Source organism: Mesoplodon bidens (genome assembly GCF_964165515.1).
Source record: "Mesoplodon bidens genome assembly, chromosome: 2".
Classification (NCBI taxonomy): domain Eukaryota; kingdom Metazoa; phylum Chordata; class Mammalia; order Artiodactyla; family Ziphiidae; genus Mesoplodon; species Mesoplodon bidens.
Window position 1 is genome coordinate 80,431,817 of NC_138177.1, and position 21,366 is coordinate 80,453,182.

At 43.8% G+C, this 21,366-nt stretch overlaps 1 protein-coding gene across 4 annotated transcripts in view; it reads right to left on the reverse strand.

Annotated features, from left to right (window-relative positions):
- Positions 1-3,633: 3,633 nt before the first annotated feature.
- Positions 3,634-21,366, reverse strand: part of HAO2 (hydroxyacid oxidase 2) — a 223,515-nt gene continuing 205,782 nt past the window's right edge. For 2 of the 4 annotated variants that reach the window (XM_081257134.1, XM_081257135.1), the window contains exons 4-8: positions 14,761-15,044; positions 13,325-13,534; positions 9,246-9,404; positions 8,792-8,861; positions 3,634-4,875 (exon numbers count right to left, since the gene is read on the reverse strand). In XM_081257134.1, the coding sequence (XP_081113260.1) occupies positions 4,820-4,875; positions 8,792-8,861; positions 9,246-9,404; positions 13,325-13,534; positions 14,761-15,044 (779 nt within the window). In that variant the 3' untranslated portion in view covers positions 3,634-4,819. Of the gene's footprint in view, positions 4,876-8,791; positions 8,862-9,245; positions 9,405-13,324; positions 13,535-14,760; positions 15,045-16,757; positions 16,910-18,875; positions 19,015-21,366 lie in introns of all 4 variants that reach the window. The other 2 variants (XM_081257132.1, XM_081257133.1) reach the window with 2 other exon arrangements.

Here is a 21,366-nt window from a genome sequence, read left to right on the forward strand (position 1 = left end):
CCAAAGCCGATCCTCTTTATCAGAAAATAATGCTTATCTTTTAGATACCCAGTGTTCTGTTCAATTGTTGAAACTTTCCAATGGGGAAGATTTCTCTGCCTTCTTTATCCATGCATTCTAATGTAGGACATTTTTAGGGGCCGAGAAGTCCCTTCTGAGGTTTCATATGTATCTCTCCATGTGACTGTGGACATTCCGCTGTCCACACTTCGGATGCAATGAGAACAGCCTTTGGCAGTATCTTTATAACATCCCTGCTTATCGCCCTTGGGATCTTGGGTCTTGGATCTAGCCCTCTGAGTTCAGAAGGAAAAGCAACTTAAAAAATGACACAAATGTGTCTAGGACCAAAAAAAGAGTACAGTTATCACCCAGGTAGATGTATACAGGAAGAACTTACACTAGATTCTCTTGTAAAGTAAGCTAACTCCATTATCTACATCCCAAATTGCCTTCTTGCCATTTGTTATTGTGATTTGTTTCTCTTACCCCAAGCCAGTCTGGAATGACTCAGTCAAGTTGCCACCTGGTGATTTCAGGGCTGAAGAGACTTCCTGGCCATCATGCCACCTAGAAGTCCCTATAATAAGTACAGTTATTACAGAGAAACTTGGGGAATTTTACTGCATGTTCATCAGCCAGCAAGATAGTCTGAGCATGAAAAAAAAATCTGATTTATGAGATGGTGGTGGGTTGGTTAGGAGAGTGGATGTTATCTTACCAATGATTTATCTGGTTTCAAACCTTATTTTCAAGGTTGCTTATTTATTCTTTTGCACCACAAAAGACAATGAGGTTCTGAGATATTCTCATCTGATTTCTGACATAAGAGAATAATGAGACCAAAGTCATGGACTTAACACAAATTGGAACAGGCTTCAACAAGTGGTATCTGAGGCATAGTTCTGTGATCTAGAAGTGGAATTCCAGAGAGTGAATTTCTAGGAAGTTCACTAAGCCCCAGTGGATGTGATGCTGAGTCCAACTGGAGACAGGGGTATGAGGGCTGAGGAACAGGGAAGAGAAGAGCAAAGTCTATCTAGGTGCCGTCACATGCTACATGAGGTGGCTGGGTTGTCCAGTTCTCTCAGGAGTCTGCCCAAAGCCTGCCCACTGTCAGAGTCCATGTTCTTGGAGACCCCTGGGTAAGAGAATATTTCTCAGACTTTAATTTCTTCAGTTGGTTGAGCTCTTTAGTACTTTATTGAGAAAGCCTACATCTATCTAGTAAAACTATCCAATATGACTGAAATAAAGATGTCTCCTTTCTCATTTATTGGTCAAGGACTGGTATAGTCTAATTTGTTTCCAGAGTTCCTGAATCTCTTGTCTCTTTTCACTACCTCTGCTGGAGGTCAGTGCACTACACAGAATAGACATTATTTAACAGGATCCTGTAGCATCCTAGGTCACAAAGACAAATATTTTAGGTTTTCATTTGTTTTTCTGTTCTCTCATGTCGCTGGCATTTGCTCTGTGAACTAACGTTAGTTTCCCAAGATCCCTTGCAGTGGTGCATGAGTTAGGCTATACCAGGACCACCCCCACCCCATAACCCTTTTTGATCCTGTGAAGCTGCCATCTTTTCCAAGGCACATTGTTGCTACTCCAATCAGTGTGTTGAGGGCCTTCTTCACACCCCTGCTCATTTAGGCCTCCTGTCCCACAGTGCAACTGTGACTGCTGTGTCAGCCAGGCAGTTGCCCTTAGAGGTGCTTCCTTAGTATGTCCCTAAATTTTAGCATAAGCGCCCCATCCTTGCTGCCAAATTAAGACCCCTTCTTGGCCTCAAAATGACCATCAGCCCAACAATGCAGGAGCCAATTTTAACTTTTAACTGAATAAAAAGTTAGGATCTAACACAAGGGTCATTGTCAATTATCTTTTTCTTTTTATCAACCCATTAACAATGACATCTAACTTAGTCTCCCAGGCCTCTTTTCAAAGACCACAATCCTATAAACAGTCTACTGCTCTTTAAGTGTTCTAACTACACTAGCTTTACTTCCCTTCTTTTATCTGGTTCGTCTGTTCTGCCCTGTCTCATAGATAGGGAATATGATTTTTGTTGGGGAATATTTTATATGGATAGCTCTTCTGTCCAGAGTGCAAGTTTCCATAGTTATCTCATAGAGATATAGAGGATGTAAAAAATATAGCTATTTAAGTCATTACTGATCTTCCCTTTAAAGATCATTTATTTAGAGAAGGATCAAAGGAGCTGATTATTTGGAAGTCTGGGTGTTCACTTCCCCTGTATTCTGGGTTCTGAATACACCCCAGTATAGGCAAACAGGATTGTCTAATAACACCATAATTTATTTTCTCTTTATACATATGTAGGTGGCATATAGTCCATACATTTGGGTTAGGCAGATGGCTATAGCATTAAGAGTTATGACCAGAGAGGCTGCTGCAGGACTGCGTTTCTTTCTGTGTTTCCCATGCTATCTAATGTTCTCTTGACCGTGGTTATGTGGGATAAGCTGGGCAAAAGTGGAACTGTACTGTGGCATGAGTTCATGCAGCAAAGTGTCGACTCAGGAATGATAGGAGACTTTTCATGTCTTTTGGCTTAGGTAGTGACCAGTTCAGCTTGGTTCTGTCCTAACTCACTGTTTTCCCTCTGGGACTTCTATACTTCTCCATATGTGACAGTGCAGTTTGATCCAGCTTTGTCTTTTTTGATTAATTCATTTAACAAATATTTACTGAAAGCCTTCCATGGTGTTGGGCATGGTTCCATGCGCTGGGAATGAAGAGGTGACCACAACTGATAAATGTGGCTGTGCAGCTGCAGATTAGCAATAAACAAACAAAGGATAAGTTAACTGCCGATTGTAATAAGTGCTGGGAGGGGAAAAAAAACAGGGTAATGCAATGAGTCAAGTAGAGACTATTCTAGATAGGACAGTCAGGGAACTCTCACTTGATTGGGGCAGTGACTTTTAAACTGAGATCTAAGTTTCTAGAAAGAGCCAATCATGGAAAGAGATTGGGGAAGGACATTTTATGTAGAGGGGATAGTAAAGGTGACAGTCCAGAGGCAAGAAAGAGTTTGGCTTGTTTAAGGAATAGAAAGGAGGCATTATGGCTGGGGCATAGTGAATGAGGCAGAGAGTGATAAAGGATTAACAAGAACAAGATCCTGCAGTGCCCTGGAGAGCTGATGATCAGTGTAGAACTGATACTCAGTGGAATGGGAGGCCACAGAAAGGCCTTAAACAGGTGAGGTATAGGATTTGCTTGTACTTAAAAAATCTATCAGATTGTTGTATAGAGAACAGAATGTAACAAGGAGTGAGAGAACATGGGGAAACCAGTTATGAAGTTATTTATTTAGGGCACTGGAAATTCATCCTTAACTTTATTGTTGACTTCAAGCATCAGATCTTATTCAGCTGGATGCCCCTGCTCTAGAAGTCTATTTTTGCTGACTACTAGTCTGGGGAATTTTTACTCTGGTAGGGCATCTATTCATTTTTCCATCTCTCCTTTCACCCACGTATCTTCAGTCCATCCACCCATCCATCTATCCATTCATCTATCCATCCATCCATCTGTCCATCCCACAAACGTTTATTGAGATGCTGCTATATGCCAAGCTCAGTACCAAGTATATAGTTTCTTGCTCAGAGCCATGTACAGTCTATTAGTGGTGAGAGACAAATAAATAAACATAACACATTATAATAAGGATTGTAATAGTATACTGTGCAAAACACAATAGGAAACACTTAACAAGTAGCCAGGTAAGAATAGGTGACATTTGAACAAGGTATTGAAAGATGAATAGGAATTTGCCAAATAATAATAATAAAAGCTACTATTTTTTAAAAGGAAACATTTATTTATTTATTTATTTATTTATTTATTTATGTATGTATTGGCTGTGATGGGTCTTCATTGCTGCATTCAGGCTTTCTCTAGTTGCGGCGAGCGGGGGCTACTCTTCATTGCCATGCGCAGGCTTCTCATTGTGGTGGCTTCCCTTGCTGTGGAGCGTGGGCTCTAGGCTTGCGGGCTTCAGTAGTTGTGGCATGCAGGCTCAGTAGTTGTGGCTCGTGGGCTCTAGAGAGCAGGCTCAGTAGTTGTGGCACATGGGCTTAGTTCCTCTGCAGCATGTGGGATCTTTCAGGACCAGGGATCAAACCTGTGTCCCCTGCGTTGGCAGGTGGATTCTTAACCACTGTGCCACCAGGGAAGTCCCAAAGCTGCTATTTCTTAAACACACTAGAACTCTGAACTTTACATACATTATCTCAATCTTTCTCCCATCCTAGCGAGCTAGGTAGTATAATCCCCATTTTATAGGCAAGGACATGGAAGAACAGAGAGATCAAAAAACTTTCCCAAGTCACAGTCCTGTCAATCCTATGCCTGTATGACTCCAAAGCCTATGCTTTTAACTATATTATTTCCCTATTATCTACAGATAGGAGTATAAGTTTTGTTGGGGAATATTTTATATGTATAGCTCTTCTGTCTAGAGTGCAGATTTACATAGTTTCATAGAAATGTAGTATATTCAAAAATTTTAATCCACTAGCTACTTCAGTTATTATTGATCTGCCCTTTTAAGATGTCTTCTTTCAGAGGAGGATTTTAGGCAAGAGAACAGCATATACAAAGCAGTGAGGCAAAGAAGAGCATCGGCACATTTGAGGAATATGAGGGATTTGGGGTGGAGTGGTTGAGGGTGCAGGGGATGAGCCTGTGCGCAGGATGGGACCGAGGCAGGATGGCATCACACACCCTATTAAGATTTTGTCTTCTTCCTGTGGGCGAACTCAGCAGTCAGTCCCTTCACGCTCTTTCTCTACAACTTGGAGAACTGGATCAGGTCCCGACTGATCTCGGCAACTGACCGGCAGCCTAAAAGAACAATGTAGTTAAAAAGCTCATTTCTCTAAAACCCCAGTCACCTACCCCACTGTGGGGAAGAGATGGTCTAGTGGGAACAAGCTTGACTTGACCCTTGTGCTCACCCTGATTAAATGTTATGTATACAGAATGAATCATCTAATTCTGATTGCACTGGGAATTATTTTGTGAGCCTGTGCCGGTGTCTTCTTTTAAAACAGCCATGTCAAAACAGCATGGTAAAAATGTAAAAAACATATTTCGGCCTTTTGAAAAATCACTTTGTGTGCAGTGGATACCCTTGAGCTTTATCTCCGTCGTGATAAGGCTTCAGGACACAGGAAGTATCTGTCAGGGAGGAATATGACTCAGGGAAAGCAGACAAGATAGGGCGAGTGTTTCATACAACTGCCTTCTATGAAAAAGTTTTGTAAAACGCAACACCCATCTTTGGTGGAGGAGCTTCATTAAAATGAAAAATTGGGACTGTCACTGAGATGAGACACAGGGATTGGAGAGAGTGACTCCAGACAAATGTCAAGAGAGAAGGGAGAAAGTGAGAACACGAGCTGGAGAACTGTAGGCGCAGAAGACAGTGAGAAATCACTGGGGATAAGAGGATGTATAGTGTTTCACTTGAAGTTCTTTCCCCATCTGTGATGTATGCACCGTCACCTCCCAAAACCTAACTAGCAAGCTGTATTACTCACAAAAGTATAACTAATGAGAGGGTCTTTTCCCAAAAATGGAAGTGGAGGAAATGGTTGAGTTTCATGCCTGCGTGGATTATAAGGGACAGAAACGGCAGGTGTGGAATACATAAATAACCCATAAAATGAATTAAGTCAGCAGAAGCAGGAATTCAGAGCCAGAGGTGCTCTCGTCAGAACTGACAATGAGTTTGAGAGCTCTGGGTTTCCACAGGGCAGACAGAATAATGCAGCTTCAGAGCAGGCAGACCTCCTCAAGGAGCACAGAGATGCCAAAATATAATCTCTGCTTATATATTGTAGTAGAAATAAATATTTAAATTATGTAAAAATGTCTCAGTAGTTGCATCAAAGTGTTGTGATTCCATTTTGAGATGCAAAGTATCCGTTCACATTTAAGCCCTGGTGATATCTGTGTACTTGTTATACTTATCAGTATAAACTCATCAGATTGGGTCTGGGTCCCACAAGGTACCAGGGACATTGCCTTACTCTTGGTAGAGGTTCAGTAAAAGTTTAAGAGTGAATGCATAATTACAATGTATTCCTGCTTTTTCATTACTGTAAATTATGTGGATATTCACACTAAAAAGCTTTGGCTAAATTAAAGCAAAGTGGTTAATTCCAAGCAATAAATCTGAAGAAGATTCATATACTCTTCTGATTTAGCCCCTCACCTTACGAGGGATGAGAACTGGGTAAGCTGTGTGCAGGCTTGTACTGATATGATTTATATGTGCACATTTTTGTTTTTTAAGACAAATCACAGTTTTACCCTTTTTATAAATATAATTTCAGCAATTGGTCTCACAGTTAGAAAAACATTAATTTTAAACTTCTTTTGCTTTCAACCCTAGTGCAAATAGTGTTCTCCTCCCAAATCTGTGATGTCTCGGGGTTATAAGGGAAAAATATCACACATTTCTAGGTGAATTAGGGAAGAGAAGTCATATTGACTGATCTCCTGGGTGCCAGGTTTGTGTCAAGGCATCTGAGATGCAGTGTGCAGAGAAAAGCTAAGGGGTGACAGAGTCTCTGGGGTTTCACATTATGATTTCACACTTCAGTGAGTTCCACCAAAAACACAGCCCCTCCTTCAGCTGAGACCCCCTCTCCCCGGGGACTAGCCTGTGGGGCGTCTTTCCCGGGGGAGCGACACACAGAGGATGCCGAGGGATGGCCATTGGCCTAGGTTTTCTATTCTTCCTCTTCCTCCCCAAACCCTCCTCTCCATCCCACATTTGGTTGTTGATTAGTAATTTTTCTATACATTTAAAACAATACATTCTCACTGTAGAACAATTAGAAAGAAAAGAATATAAAAAGTCAGGCATAAAAGTGTTCATAATCCTGCTTTTTCTTTCTTTTTTTCCTGCCCCCTTTAAAAAAGGGTACTCTCCATGCTCTATTTCAGAAAAAGATTTTCCAGCCACCATTTCCACCCCAATGGTTGTTAAGTATAAACTTTTGGTGGAAGAAAAAAGCTTTGTTATTGTGAATTCCCCCAACAGGCTTCTGTTAAAGAAGTTCAGATATCATTTCACAAGGACAGGAGAAAATATTTGGGGGAGCAGGAGAAGTCACCTCAATCTCCTGGAATCTGCAGAAACCATACATATTCCCATCCCTCTTCCCACCACCACCACCCCCACCAGGGGCAAAACACACCAATACGATATTTGTTCACACTTGTGTTCTCCCCTCCCTCATGGGAGCAACTTGGGTCATTTATTGCCTTATCTTCATAGGCTTTGGCCCAAAATGGACAGTCCCGGTCCTTGACGCCTTAATCCATTTCCCTTTTTTTTCTTTTAAACTGCTAAGTGGAAAGGGGCTGGTGCTGGCATTAATGCCAATCTAAGTTTTCTAGCTTGTACTACTCAAGCCCAAAAGGGTGAGTCTGCAGCCCCAGTGGACACTATGCAACTTGGACGCTGAGTACCAGATACTTGTCTAAATATCAATCAAAACCAGACTTGAAAAGACCTGGATGTCTTGCCTTGTGCCTAGCACATGTCAGATGCTCAGTAACATCATCTACAGAAATAAGTTAATGGCGTGAAAGCAGTCTTGACTCCACTTCAGAGCTCTTGATTCATTATTTCCTTACTTCTGGAGGAGGTTTCTGTTATTACCATATTTTAGAATTGAGGCATGGGTGGAGGTCTTATTGGGGTTTGTCTTGTCTGTCTCTCACATTGCAATTGATTACCATCTATAGCTGACAGTCAAAGACAGAGCTATTGGCCATTGGCATTTGGGCAGGACAATTCTTTTCTGTGAGACAGCTCCAAGCATTTTAGGATAGTTAGCATCTCTGGTCTTTGAGCACTAAATACCTCCAGTACCCACCCTGCATCATTGTGCCGATGAGAAAAAAATAAACTGACCCCCCAGACAAAATGTCCCTGAAGAGAGAAGTTACCATCATTAGTTGAGAACCACTATTTTACAGGATCCCTGGGATTCCAGGCTTTGCTAAACACGTTTTTTTTTTTTTTTTTTTTTTTTTTTTTTGCGGTACACGGGCCTCTCACCACTGTGCCCTCTCCCGTTGTGGAGCAGAGGCTCTGGACACGCAGGCTCAGTGGCCATGGCTCACGGGCCCAGCCGCTCCGCGGCATGTGGGATCTTCCCAGACCGGGGCATGAACCCGTGTTCCCTGCATCGGCAGGCGGACTCTCGACCACTGCGCCACCAGGGAAGCCCAACACGTATGTTTTTATGAGCACTGCTTTACAGTCATCTCATTTTTGACTGAAATAGCCTGGCTGTAACTTCGAGCCATTCATGCTTGTCTTGCTGTCTGCAGTTATGCAGGATAATGCTTCTCCTTCTCCCCGTTCTGTCCTACTGTTTGTTTCTATCTCCCCAGCTCCTCCATGCTTCCCCTATGACATAATTTCTCTACTCTTCACAGTCCATGAATATTACTTAAAAGATGACACACAGAACCACATCTGACAAGCCTGATAGGATCTGAGCAGGCCAGAATAAAACGGGACCCTCTTTCCCAAAATCTGAAATTGCATTTGCTTTTGTAGTAGATGTATCATATTTTGAGTTTGTGCTTAATCTTTGTCTGGCACATTCCTCCCTGTTCTTTCCTTTGGGCAGTCACTGGGTCTGGGAAAGGTGAGCTAGAAGGGCCACTGCTCCTGTTCTTTTATACGGCCTGTTTTCCATTCTGAACCAGAAAAAGAATTGTAAAAACTTACCTGTCAGGGTCATGGAAGTGTGGAATTCATTTTTTAAAATGTTCAAAACTTCCTCAACACCATGTTCACCCTGCTCCCAAGGCAGAGAGAGAGAGAGAGAGAGAGAGAGAGAAAAGGAGAGACAAAAAGAGGCATGAAGGAACATTCTGACCATGTGCTGAGTATAAATTCTAGGTGAGCTCAGAGCTGTGCTGGGGAGGACAGGGCTACCTGTGAAATTAGAACTATGTTGGGAATAATGGAAAGCAAAGAGGAAAATGTAGGGTGACAGCTCTTGAATATGTGCAACATGCTGCCGAGGAAGCATGGTGGAGCTGGAGAGGGGTCACTGTCCTTCAGGATCTGTGGCACCTTCCAACAAACAGCCAAGCTTGGGGGGTTAAACCACAGAAATGTGTGGAAACGAATGAGAAGCGTGGTACCTTCTGGCTGGTTTTCACTTTGCCACTCTCACCTTGTAGGCAAGACCCCATAGGATGGGTCTCCCCAGAAAAACGCATTTAGCCCCGAGGGCCAGAGCTTTCAGCACATCATTGCCGGTTCGGATGCCACCATCCAGGTACACTTCAATTTTCCCTTTCACAGCAGCCACCACTTCTGTCAAGGCATCAATCTGAAAAGGACAGACAAGTGTGGTTCGAGGGATTTCCCTTTTGACTCTCAGGGTGTCAGGGGACAGCAGTGCCCCCTCAGCATGGGCTGGCACCAGGAGGTCCAAGCAGGGGCGATGCCTAACTGTTCCTCCCCTCCCGTGCTTGAGGCTGCAGGTGCCTATCATAGCAAGGCAGCCACATTCCCAAGGTCCAGGGACTTTCTGCAGGCTCCCCGTTCTGCCATTTTCTGCTCCGACAGAGATGGAGCAGAAACCTCTGTTCCTCTTCACATCCCCTAGGGGACATTTTCCATTTGTAGTGTTCACTTTAATGCTCTTCTTTTTAAGGAACATTTTGACTTTTGATTTTCTCCCACTTTTTCTGTTTCTAAGGTGGCACAGCTAGAAATGCTTTCCATTGCTAAGGCCCTAAGTCTTTTTGGCGAAACAAGTGTGATCGGCCATGACCCTAGTGTCTGGACCACAGTCTGTACAGTGTAACTGGGCTGTACATCATTCCTAATACAACACATTTGAGCAACTTGTTCCTGACTCCTTTGGGGGTCATCTGAGACATGGGATAGGTATGCAGCAGCAACACTGTAAAACCAGGGTTGAAGACTTCGAAAGACAAAATAGAAACAGCTGATCACTCTGGCCTGGTTGCTCCACTGGACCTTTTCTCTCACCTTGTCTCTTTCATTCCAGGATCTTTGGTCAACAGGCCTTGTGGACCTAAGGTGCCCCAGACCAAGCTGTGTTCCTCCAAGTCTATAAGGAAGAGTGACTGCAGAGTCTAGGAGGAGGGTCCTGGAGGAAAAGGTTCTGGAACTGCCTCGGGGGTTCCTGTTCTGTGCCTCTTTGAGGAATGACCAGAGAGTAGAAGTAGAAACTGGGCCCTAAGAGGACTTGTGCTGCCAAAGGTGTCAATTCAAATTCTACCTGAACAAGATCCTTCGCTGAGACTGAGCAGAGTATGAAATTAGGGAGGAAAGAACTTTGTACTTTAATTTACAAGTGGAGGAGAATTGAATACGTCGTGACTTACATGTAAAGACCGGAGGGAATTCACATCCAAATGGGGTATTTTTACAGTCCTACCATGGTATTATTTGGAATATTTCTACAAACTATTTCTACAAATATTGCGAGAAATGAATAAATATACTTGTGCAAGGACTCTTCTAGTGAGCCATAGTGCACAATGGAGCTGACAGTAATTTGAGAAACAGAATAGGGAGTGAATTTCAGCCTAGGGTTCCGTATGGCTTGAGAGTTAATTTTTGATAATCCACAACAGGGCATTCATTAGAGCCTTCTGGCGATAAAAGCTGGCTGATCCTTTTCCCTGGTTCCAGTAGGACATACAGGGGTGTTAGATATGGAGTCTTATAGAGATGGAACTTTGCTCAGAGAGTCACATCCCTCACAAGGAGCGGACTGGGTTGAGAAGACTGAGGAAATTATCCCCAGCACAAAATTTAAGGGGTGCCAAAAATATAAATAATATTTGAAGACAAAATTTAAAAAAATCAAATGGCAAACTTTGACCTGTGAGCTGGGGGCTTGTTTTGATAAATAAAGTTTTATTGGAACCAGGGCCAGGATTACAGTGAGATGAGTGGGGCAGTGTTATGCAAGTGCAGGGACGGATCCTGTCTTTGTTAAAAATGTTGATATTTTGTTCACCACGGATTTTTTTGCATTAAATTTCATTTTTTTTTTTTTTTTTCTGTATGTGGGCCTCTCACTGTTGTGGCCTCTCTCTTTGTGGAGCACAGGCTCCGGACGCGCAGGTTCAGCAGCCATGGCTCATGGGCCCAGCTGCTCCGCGGCATGTGGGATCTTCCCGGACTGGGGCACGAACCCGTGTCCCCTGCATCGGCAGGCGGACTCTCAACCACTGCGCCACCAGGGAAGCCCTGTATTATATTTTATTAACATTTTCTCAAAAGTCAATACTCTACCCTGTTTGCTGCTAGTTGGTGAGGGCCTCTTTGCTTTCTGCTCCTATTGTCAGCACAGTTGGGACAGCTCAAGACCTGCTAAGCTCTTTTGCATCCTCTGTTCTGTCAGTTACGAGGTGTGTGAGAGATAGCTTTGTGGGCATCCTTGAAGGAGTTGGGTGAGAGAGCTCAGCGTGTGTTCTGAAGACCTGTGTTCTTGTAAGGTCTTAGGTCAAGAGTTGGGATGGGAAATAGGAGGCCTGACCATTCCCTGCAGTTCAGCTCTTATGGAGAGTCATAGTAAAGTGTGCCCCTTGCTCTCCATCATTCCATGCCTGTTTGCTATCAGATAGAGCCTGGTGGAGAGGAGGAGGCCAGTGATTGGTACTTGAAACCCCCAAGCTTCACAAGCCTTGAAATGTACAAACTGGCTGATGTAGCTTTTCTATTTCCTGGAATTTTTTTTAAAGAAGTAATTGAGAATGTGCTAAAGATTTAAGGATGGTCACTGATGTGTTGTTTAAAATAGTGAATGCTTGGAAGCAATCCAGATGTTCAACAATAAGAAGCTGGTCATATAAATTGTCTATTCATACTACACACCATTAAAAACAAGAAAGCATATCTATTGAAATAAAATGAGCTCGATATATTAATACATGGAAAGAAGAAAATTACATAATATCATGTATAGCTTTCAAACGTAAAACGTTATGGTCACATTAAGTTGATTACCAAACTATTGTCAGTATGATAGTGCTTTTTATCTTATTCTTTTTGCTTATGTATATTTTATAGTTTACTTGTGGTGAACATGTCTTACTTATATAATAAAAAGGCCAAAAAAGACTTTAGAGGAAAAAAACCCACTTCCCTTTCTCAAAATGAGTCAAGCGGCAATAGAAGAATCTCTTGAAAAATATAAGCTATAAATCTCCATGAAAATAAATTAACAATTGGACTTCCCTGGTGGCACAGTGGTTAAGCATCCGCCTGCCCATGCAAGGAACACAGGTTCAATCCCTGGTCCGGGAAGATCCCACATGCTGAGAAGCAACTAAGCCTGTGTGCCACAACTACTGAGCCTGTGCTCTATAGTCTGCGAGCCACGACTACTGAGCCCGCACACCACAACTACTGAAGGCTGCGTGCCTAGTGCCTGTGCTCTGCAACAAGAGAAGTCACAGCAATGAGAAGCCCGTGCACCGCAATGAAGAGTAGCCCCCGCTTGCTGCAACTAGAGAAAGCCTGTGTGCAGCAACAAAGATCCAAAACAGCCAAAAAAATAAAAATAAAAATAAATTTTTAAAATAATTTTTAAAAAAAGAAAAGAAATTAACTCCCTTAAAAAGTTCTTTCCCTTCCTCCCTCCTTTTCTTTTTCTTTCCCCAGACTCCATCTATAAGGGACAAATTCATAAGTTAGGGGAAAAATTAGACTGTCCCAGATTTTTAGCAAAGGATTCATAGGGCGTTTTAAAGTTTTACTGTGAAAGACAGTTATTTATTAGCTTCCATTAGGCACTGTTTCTTCCTGGGATGTGTCATATGAGAAAATATGAGGTTCCAATCCATGCAGACAGGCAAGCTTCCAGCTGAATGCTTCTTCCGGAAGGCAGGAGACCTCCGTGACTTGGGAACAACTCTTCTATCAAATTTCACCTTAAACACTTATTGTGTGAATTCAGACAAGTTACTTAACATCTCTAAACTCTAGTATCCTCATCTGTAAAATACGGATAATAATGCCCATCTTGCAGGACTGTTTTGAGATTTAGAGATGACATACGTTGAGTTTGTAAAAAGAGCCTGGCACACACTAGGCTATTATTAATGATTAAAAGTCCTTAACAATTCACAGGTAGATATGAACACAGGTGGTTAGGGAAAGGGGAATGTGCACCAAATTGCACAGAGTACCTTGCTGTGGACACACACATACACACACACAACAGAGCACTCACAAACACACCCAGGCTGAAGTCATCCTACTTACAGAAGCAGGAACCTCATCAAGCTGCCTCCCACCATGGTTGGAAACAATGATGCCATGGACATTGTACTTCACAGCTAACTCTGCATCCTCTTTTGTCAAGATCCCCTTAAGGATGATGGGCAATCGAGTCATGCTCTGAAACCAGGAGAGATCATCCCAGCAGATGGATGAGTCAATGGGGGACATCTGGAGATAAGGCATTAAATTTCCCTGTCGGGGAATAAAAGAGAACTTTAGTCCTGAACTCCTTCAAGACTCCCATTCCAAAGATGGGACACATTTGGAGAGCCACCAAAAGCTTGAAAAGAGGACCCACAAAACCCAACACTACTTCTAGCTCCTTTTCCTAACAAAATTTGTGTAAAAGACTTTCTACTTCTATTGCTTATTCATTAACCATTACTTGTGTCCCTGCTCAATAATTATGCCAAGATCTGGGCACACAAAGACAAATAAGACACAGTCCTTACTTAAAAAAAAAAAACACCTCAGAGTTTAGTGAGATAGATAAGCAAAAACATTTATAGGCCATTGTGATGTGTTATGATTGAGATATGCACAGGGTAAAAAGAACTAAGCAATACTTCAATAACCTTAAGTCAGATATTATCCAATATTTATCTTGGCTCACCATGTGAGTCAAATATCTGTAGATCCCAATGTGTCCCTGGAATCTGAGCTAAGATTCCAGAAAACCTCAAGGCCAATTTGTGGTTAATGAGTAGAACTGTTGAGTCACTTGGCTGGGTATCAGAGCTGCCTGTTGGCTGAAAAGGCTGATATCACTACCTCTAATGTAGCCAAGGGATTCCAACTTTACCATGTCTTTCTCTCTCTGGGGCACTCCATCCCATTGGACTATAGGATTTTAATGGGAGAAGTGCCCTTTGTAGTCACCTTGTCTAAACAAGTGTGCTGTAGCACTCTGGTGCCCCGTGGATGAGTTCTAGGTGTGCAGAGATATTTCCTCCCCAGTTTTCAAGGGAGGAGGGTGGGGCTTGGGCTGACTACACACCATGGGCCATTCACCTTGGGTATGAGCATCCTCTTCAGATAGTCAATTTATCTAAGTATGCCATCCAGACTGAGCATTTTCTAAATGTGGCATAAAGTAGAAAATGTTGGAAGAAATTTTTAGTTTGCTCTCCTATTTCATGAAAAAATCCTCTCCCTAGCTTTCCTATTTCCCAGCACCCAGCCCTGCCCAGAACATTTCTGGGCTGCCAGGAATGAGAAAGAACATTTTGTCTTATATTCTGCTTGTCTGGAAGTTCTGGGCAGCAGGAACCACATCTGCTTCTTGAACTGCTGCATCCGTAGTGCCTGGCACAGAACAGGTACCCAATGACTTCTTGAGGAAAGAAATAAAAGAGGAAAGAGGGATGGAAATCTACCTCCTGTAACGCCTGCCCTTCTGGCTCTGGTATCTTTCCTACCTTCTCAGGTGATCCGAGATCTTTTAGCAGTAAGTTCTTCATCAAGTCCACTTGGTTTGTAATGTTGTGTCGTCTGTTGCCAACTTTGGGTGCATCCACAGTGATTACCAGAGCTTTGAAACCCAGGGATTCTACCTTTTGGATCAGCTGTTTGTTTAGCTGCCTGTTTGGGTGCACATACAGTTGGAACCATCGCAGGCCCCCGGGGGCAGTGGCAACAATGTTTTCAAGGCTACAGCTGGCATATGTGCTGGTGATGTAGCAGATACCGGCTGCTTGTGCAGCTGCAAAGCAAAGGACACAACTCAGGTTGGAGGGCAGAGGCATTCTGAACTGGGGTGAGATGCCCTAGGAGTCTGTGTTGCCTCTGGCCAGCTTGCCCTGTGAGTGAAGATAAAGCTCGACTTCATTCTGCTTCCCTGTCAGGCAGGCAGGCATTGCACGTGTTTGATCAGATTGTCTGGGTCCTCCTCTGTATAACCTGTCTTACAAACTCTGTGTTGCATATTAAAATATTTCGGGCTAGAGATGACCTTGAGTCCCCAGAATGATTTGAAGATGTTGTGGCTTTCAGAAAGGAAATGGGCTTCTTGTGAACTCATCAATGAAGCAGAAGGGAATTAAAGAAGGCAAAGGATGAGAAAACATAATTCCCATGGAGAAGGATGAGCTTTGCAGCAGAAAAAGCATGCTATCTGGAGTTAGAAGAATGCGAGTTCTACCACTTCTTAGCTGTGTGGCCTTGAGTCTCATTTTCTTTTTCTGTAAAAGGGCAGGGTGGGGGGATAATAATACCTCTCTTATAGGGTTGTTGCAAGATTAAATAAGATACTAGCTATGGAAGCATTTTTTTTTAAATTATGAAGTGAGGTACTATACAAATACTAGGGATAATGAGGATGATGACCACGGTGACAATGGTGTCCTGATCGCATGTTTCTCATTTCCCACTTTAATCATTTTCAGGGGATTCCCCAACAGGTTAATGTCACTACCATCCTACAACCCATGGGCAGAGAATTTGACTTAATCACAATGAATATTTTCAATTCCTAATGTCAACAAGAGGTACCCAATTCTCCTGCTCCACCCCCAAAACAACACAGCACACTCAACCGTGAAGATTTTGTAAAGCAGTCATATTCATACAGGGTATTCATATTTCAACTTAGCCAAATTTGGTTCCTAACCAGATGGATGTCACTTTCAGCTCTAGAATCCATGGATTCATTGCTTCCTACATCACAGAGTCAAAGGGAAAGACCCCAGGGAAGCCTTGGGCAACTTGAGAAAAAACAGATTTGGCTTAGGGTGAAGATTACAAATGAGTCACAGGAATATTTTTACCCCCTGCCCTTCCTTTCTTCTCTCCTCTCCTCTCCTCTCCTCTCCTTATTTTTTAGTGGTGGCAGATGAGGGAAGAGAACTCAGGGGTACTAGAAAGGAAACAAAACCCAATGAAAAACTTTTGTCAAATAAGATGATCAAGTCAACTGAGGAGAAGGGAAATGGACCATTTGGACAAGAGCACCTGCCAGGGCCTTGTGTTAGGGCTTAATGTCGTGACTTTCTCCTCGTCCTAAATTCAGAGGCACACCATTCAGTCCCAGCCCTGGCCCACAAGGGTTCAAAGAGAGCCCTACCCTTGGGGCCACACTGAGCAGCCCTTTCCCCTCAGATGCTGTGTCAGAGGGGCCAGTCAGTGCCCCTCTTCCTTGGGATGGCTTGGTGGGATTTTCACTTCCTATTCACCTGTAGCTCCCTCCCACCCTAACCATTCTTTATAATGGAAAATTGGTATTTTCTCAATCTTAGGTGAAATGTTATGAAAATGTAACTTTAAGCATTCCTTTTCCTACCCTTAATTCCAACCAGATTGCTGTCCCTAAGCCCCTTCTCTAGAGAAATTCTGGAGCTGTTTGCCCCTGCTCTGAAGGACACCTCTACACACTTTAAGGTCCTTGGAAAGGGAGCCTCAAGGTGGGCTGGGCTCACACCTCTGGCTGTGCTCATTTCTCCATCAGGCCAGGCAAGGCAGTGGAAACCCGTGGGTGCGATGCAAATGGGGGTGCTGATCTCCTCCCCTTGGATTGTGGTCCGCGTGTCCACCTTTGACACATCTTTCAGGTACCGGGGACGGAGGCGGATTCTGTGCTGGACAACAAAGAGATTTTCTATTGGTGGGATGACTCACCAGCACGGAGGTGCTGCTTAGTGCTGGGACCTCCAGATTCCTGACACAGATCTAGACCACACTGGGTCCCTAGAAACCACTGGCGGAGTCAGTTGGCTGGCAGCTGATTAGGCAGCATAGACAAACAGAGGCTCTGCTCCTCCGGAAGCCTCTCCCAACCCCCTATTCCACATTAACCCCGCCTTCTCTGAACTCCCGGTACACATATGGTCCACGCTGTTCCCTGCCTTGCTCCATCAGAGGACTGTCTCTTGGAGCTGTGCCTCCCTGACCAGACTGTTGGCACTTGGATGCTTTGATTGATCCATCTTAACAAGGACTAGAAAGGGAAGGAATAAGCAGGACGGAGTTCCAGTCTCTTCTCTCTTAGGTTGGAAACAAATCTCTATAAAGCAAGAAAAGGTGATTGAAAGAGAACAAATCCCAGAGAATGACCACGACTTTTTTTTTTTTTTTTTTTTTTTGCTAGAGGCTAATTCATTTGAAGACGTGACTTAAACACTACTTTAGAAGGTAGGGAAATTAACAAATAATAATTATATGAAATGAACTTTTAAGTCGAACAGATACTTAGCTTCAGGGTCCAAAAGTGCTTATTTTCCACAACATATTATTATTCCTATACATAAACTGAGGAAGATTTTTCTGGAAATGCTGATTGTGCAAATTTGGGTAACAGCCTCGGTTACTTCATCTGTGAAATGGGAATAATAATCCAACTTTCCTAATAGTCTTGTGAAGACACAATGAGATAAAGCAATTGAAGTGGCTAGTATAGTGTTAAACAAGTATGAAAATACAGAAGATGGTGTTCACCATGCATCCCATTTTCCAGTTTTCTCCTGATCTCTGTATCACAGAGGTCAGCAAACATTTTCTGTAAAGGGCCAGATGGTAAATGTTTTAAGCTTTGTGCCATGCGGTCTTTGTCACAATTACTCAGCTCTGCTGTTGTAATGCCAAAGCAGCCATGGACAATATGTAGATGACTGAGCATGGCTGTGTTCTAATAAAACTTACTTGTGGACACTGAAATTCTAGTTTCATATAATTTGACATATTGCAATTCTTCTTCTTCTTTTGATTTTTGTCAAGCAGTTAAAAATGAAAAAAAAAAAAGCCCATCCTTAGTTTGTGCACCATCCAAAAACAGGCAGTGGGCCCGACCTGGCCTGTGGGCTGCTCTTTACTGACCCTTGTTCTACCCGCTGCTGTGCCGCCCAACTCTTCTCCCTTGAATCAATCTTCTTTCACCCCCAAGACTCCTTGGGTCTCCATATTTCCTCCAGCCTTGAGCCCTCTCTCCTGTTCTGCCTCCAAGCCGGAAGTTCAGGAGCTCAGGAGATTTAGGTTTACCCAGCCAGCTTCTCCTCCCTGCCCAGGTGGCTGGAGACCTTGGGACTCTTGTCCTATCTTGTCAGGTGGCAAAGTCGCTGTGATCAGCACTCAGGAGACTCACTTATGGTAGTTCTGCAGAGGCACTGAGATAGATTGTCTCTCCATCCATGCTCTCACCAGGCACCTGTCTCCCGCCAAGAAAATCCCCCCAAATCCCAAACAACAACAGAAACCCATTATAATTATTATTATTATTATTTTTTGTGGTACGCGGGCCTCTCACTGTTGTGGCCTCTCCCGTTGCGGAGCACAGGCTCCGGACGCGCAGGCTCAGCGGCCGTGGCTCACGGGCCCAGCCGCTCCACGGCATGTGGGATCTTCCCGGACCGGGGCACGAACCCGTGTCCCCTGCATCGGCAGGTGGGCTCTCAACTACTGCTCCACCAGGGAAGCCCCAGAAACCCATTACTATGTCTTGAGTACTCTATCTTCTTTGCAGGCAGAAACCAGGACTGCTACCTTCCAAAGAGCTCTCAACCAGTGCACCTTAGCTTAGCAGTAGAAAGGATACAGAAGACCAGACTTTTTAAATGCTGCGATGTTGTCATCCCGCGTGAGGCAGTCATCAGCTCCTCCTTCAATAAAATCCCAAGTTGACTTAGACAGGTGCTCCCGTGCATGGGCCTCAAAGTCTGTCAAACACACCAAGGGCATTTCTGGACCTTTAAAGGAAAAGCCAAAACTGACCAAACAAAACCCAGTAAGAATACTTCCGATATAGAGCAGAGGGTGGCGGCAGAGTAGACTACAGCATGAAGCTGTTTGGATTCAACATGAACCCCCTGTAATCTTTATCTCAAAGGAGGTGCTGCCAAACATGCTGATTCCAAGCCCCAAAGCAGGTAGTCATGCTGCACCCCTCCACTGTCCCAAGCCCCTCTCCCAATCCTGGTTATTGGGTCTTCTAAATATCCCTCAGGTCTGTCCCCTCATCTCTAGGTCCACTGCCTCAGATCTAGATGAGGCCCCACCACCTCATATAAGATTATTACAAAAATTTCTTTTCTTTGTCTCTTAGCCTTCAGATTCACTCTCCATCTTGTTTCCCTCCAGCTGCCCGGGATCTTTCTAAGATGCAAGTCTGATCATGGCTCATGTCTTTCAAGTGCCCATGGCATGGCATTCACAGCCTTCCAGGATGTGGTTTCTGCTCACCGTCTTCATTTTTTGTGGCTTTTCCTTGTCTTTTGAGTCACTATGAGCACTTCCTGAGCATACCGGAGATTTATTTCATATTTTTGTGCTCTTTTGGAAGGATATCCATCAGGGTGAGAAAACTGGGTCTGAACAGATAATAATGCCTGGAAGTTCTCAGGAATCTCTGGATGCCTGAATACGGGGCTGTAGCTGAGTATCAGGGATGAGGCTGACTTTTACGACTCCCTGGTTGGGTCATTGTACATGGCTAATTTTGAGACCAAGAAAACAACATATGCTCCCTCCATTCATTCCCATCCCAGTCTGAATCCCGTAAACCTGGAGCTTCTGCTACCACCACCCCTGAAAGAGGGAAGAGGGCAGTGTTGTGGGGTACATCCTTCCAGCAAGGGCAAGGGCAGAGGGAACAGTAGCTACAGAGATGCTGAAGGCACTGGTAACAGTCAGTCTCAGCTTGTAGAGCTTCTGTGTAAGAGGATTCCTCTAGGAAGGGTGGGGAAATCTGCAGTTCACAGCACTGCACGTCTTCCCAGCAGTTGGCAATGGGGTAAGAATTAGCCAAAGGCTATGAGTAGAAACTGAGTGATTTCCAGGTTATTGGCTGAGGAATAGGGATAAGCCCCAGGGACTAGACTAGGGCTTCAAACACGAATGGGGCAGCTCCTCTAATGAACGAGGGGGCCAAGGAGGCCAGATGAAATGTGGGGTGCTGGGAATCTTGGTAGGGGTATGGCTGTGCCAGAATCTAGTCAAGTCATACAGGAAAGTAGTCCCAAGCAGAAAGAAGTTATATGACAGACGAGAAACAGCCCCCGGGTTGCACCATGGATTCTGAGAGGAGGCCGGGAGGTGGACTTTGGAGCACAGCCACAGAGCTTTTTATAGGCAGCACACCTTGTCAGTGGGTGGGCAGGGAGCAGTTGAGGTGCTGAGTTGAGTTTGACAAAGTACAGCAACAATGTCTAACTTATCTCATTCCTATCTGACCCTTCAAAGGCTCAGTAACTTTAATCGAACGAATTAATTATTATAATTATCCAACTGTATTGCAATCAGTTATTTAAACCTCTGTGTGCATAAAAGAGTTAATATAGCAGGCCTGAGAATGCTAGTCTTCAAAAGGCCTGCATACAAGGTTGGCCCTTGGCTGGAGTCTGGGAACTTGGATTTCAGGAGGGTTCCCACCATCTTCTGATAAGAATGTCTCTCTATGTCTAAACTCTTTAGACAAACAATGTGCCCTATGCTGAACATCTGCTTTCCCTCTGAGAGTCTAGAATTTTGGTATGGGTTAGGCAGAGCATGTCCATATGACCAACCCCCAACAAAAAACCTTGGGCACCAAGTCTCTGAAACGAGCTTCCCTGGTAGACAACATTTCACACGTGTTGTCACAACTCATTGCTGGAGGAATTAAGTGCATCCTGCGTAGTTCTACTGGGAGAGGACTCTTGGGAGCTTATACTTGGTTTTCTCTAGATTTTGCCCCCTGAGCATTTTCTCTTTGCTGATTTTGCTTTGCATTCTTTCACTGTAATAAATCATAGCCTCAACTATCTGCTGTGTCCTGTAGGTCTTCCTCGTGAATCACTGAACCTGAGACCCTCCTCGCCCCAGCACTTTGTATCTCCAGGCAGTAGGACAGTGTGTGACACTGAGTTGCTGTTCATAAATATTCATTACTTGAATTTAACATTCCCCTGTGTGTCATCTCTCTGCCTTGTGCGATGAGAATTCTCCATCAAGTTTCAACTCCCGATGTCTCAACAAATCCCCATATCCTAAACATTACACACTCACAGAAATATTCTTCTGCAGATTTCTAGCATAAAAACTCAACAATGTTTATTTCTAAT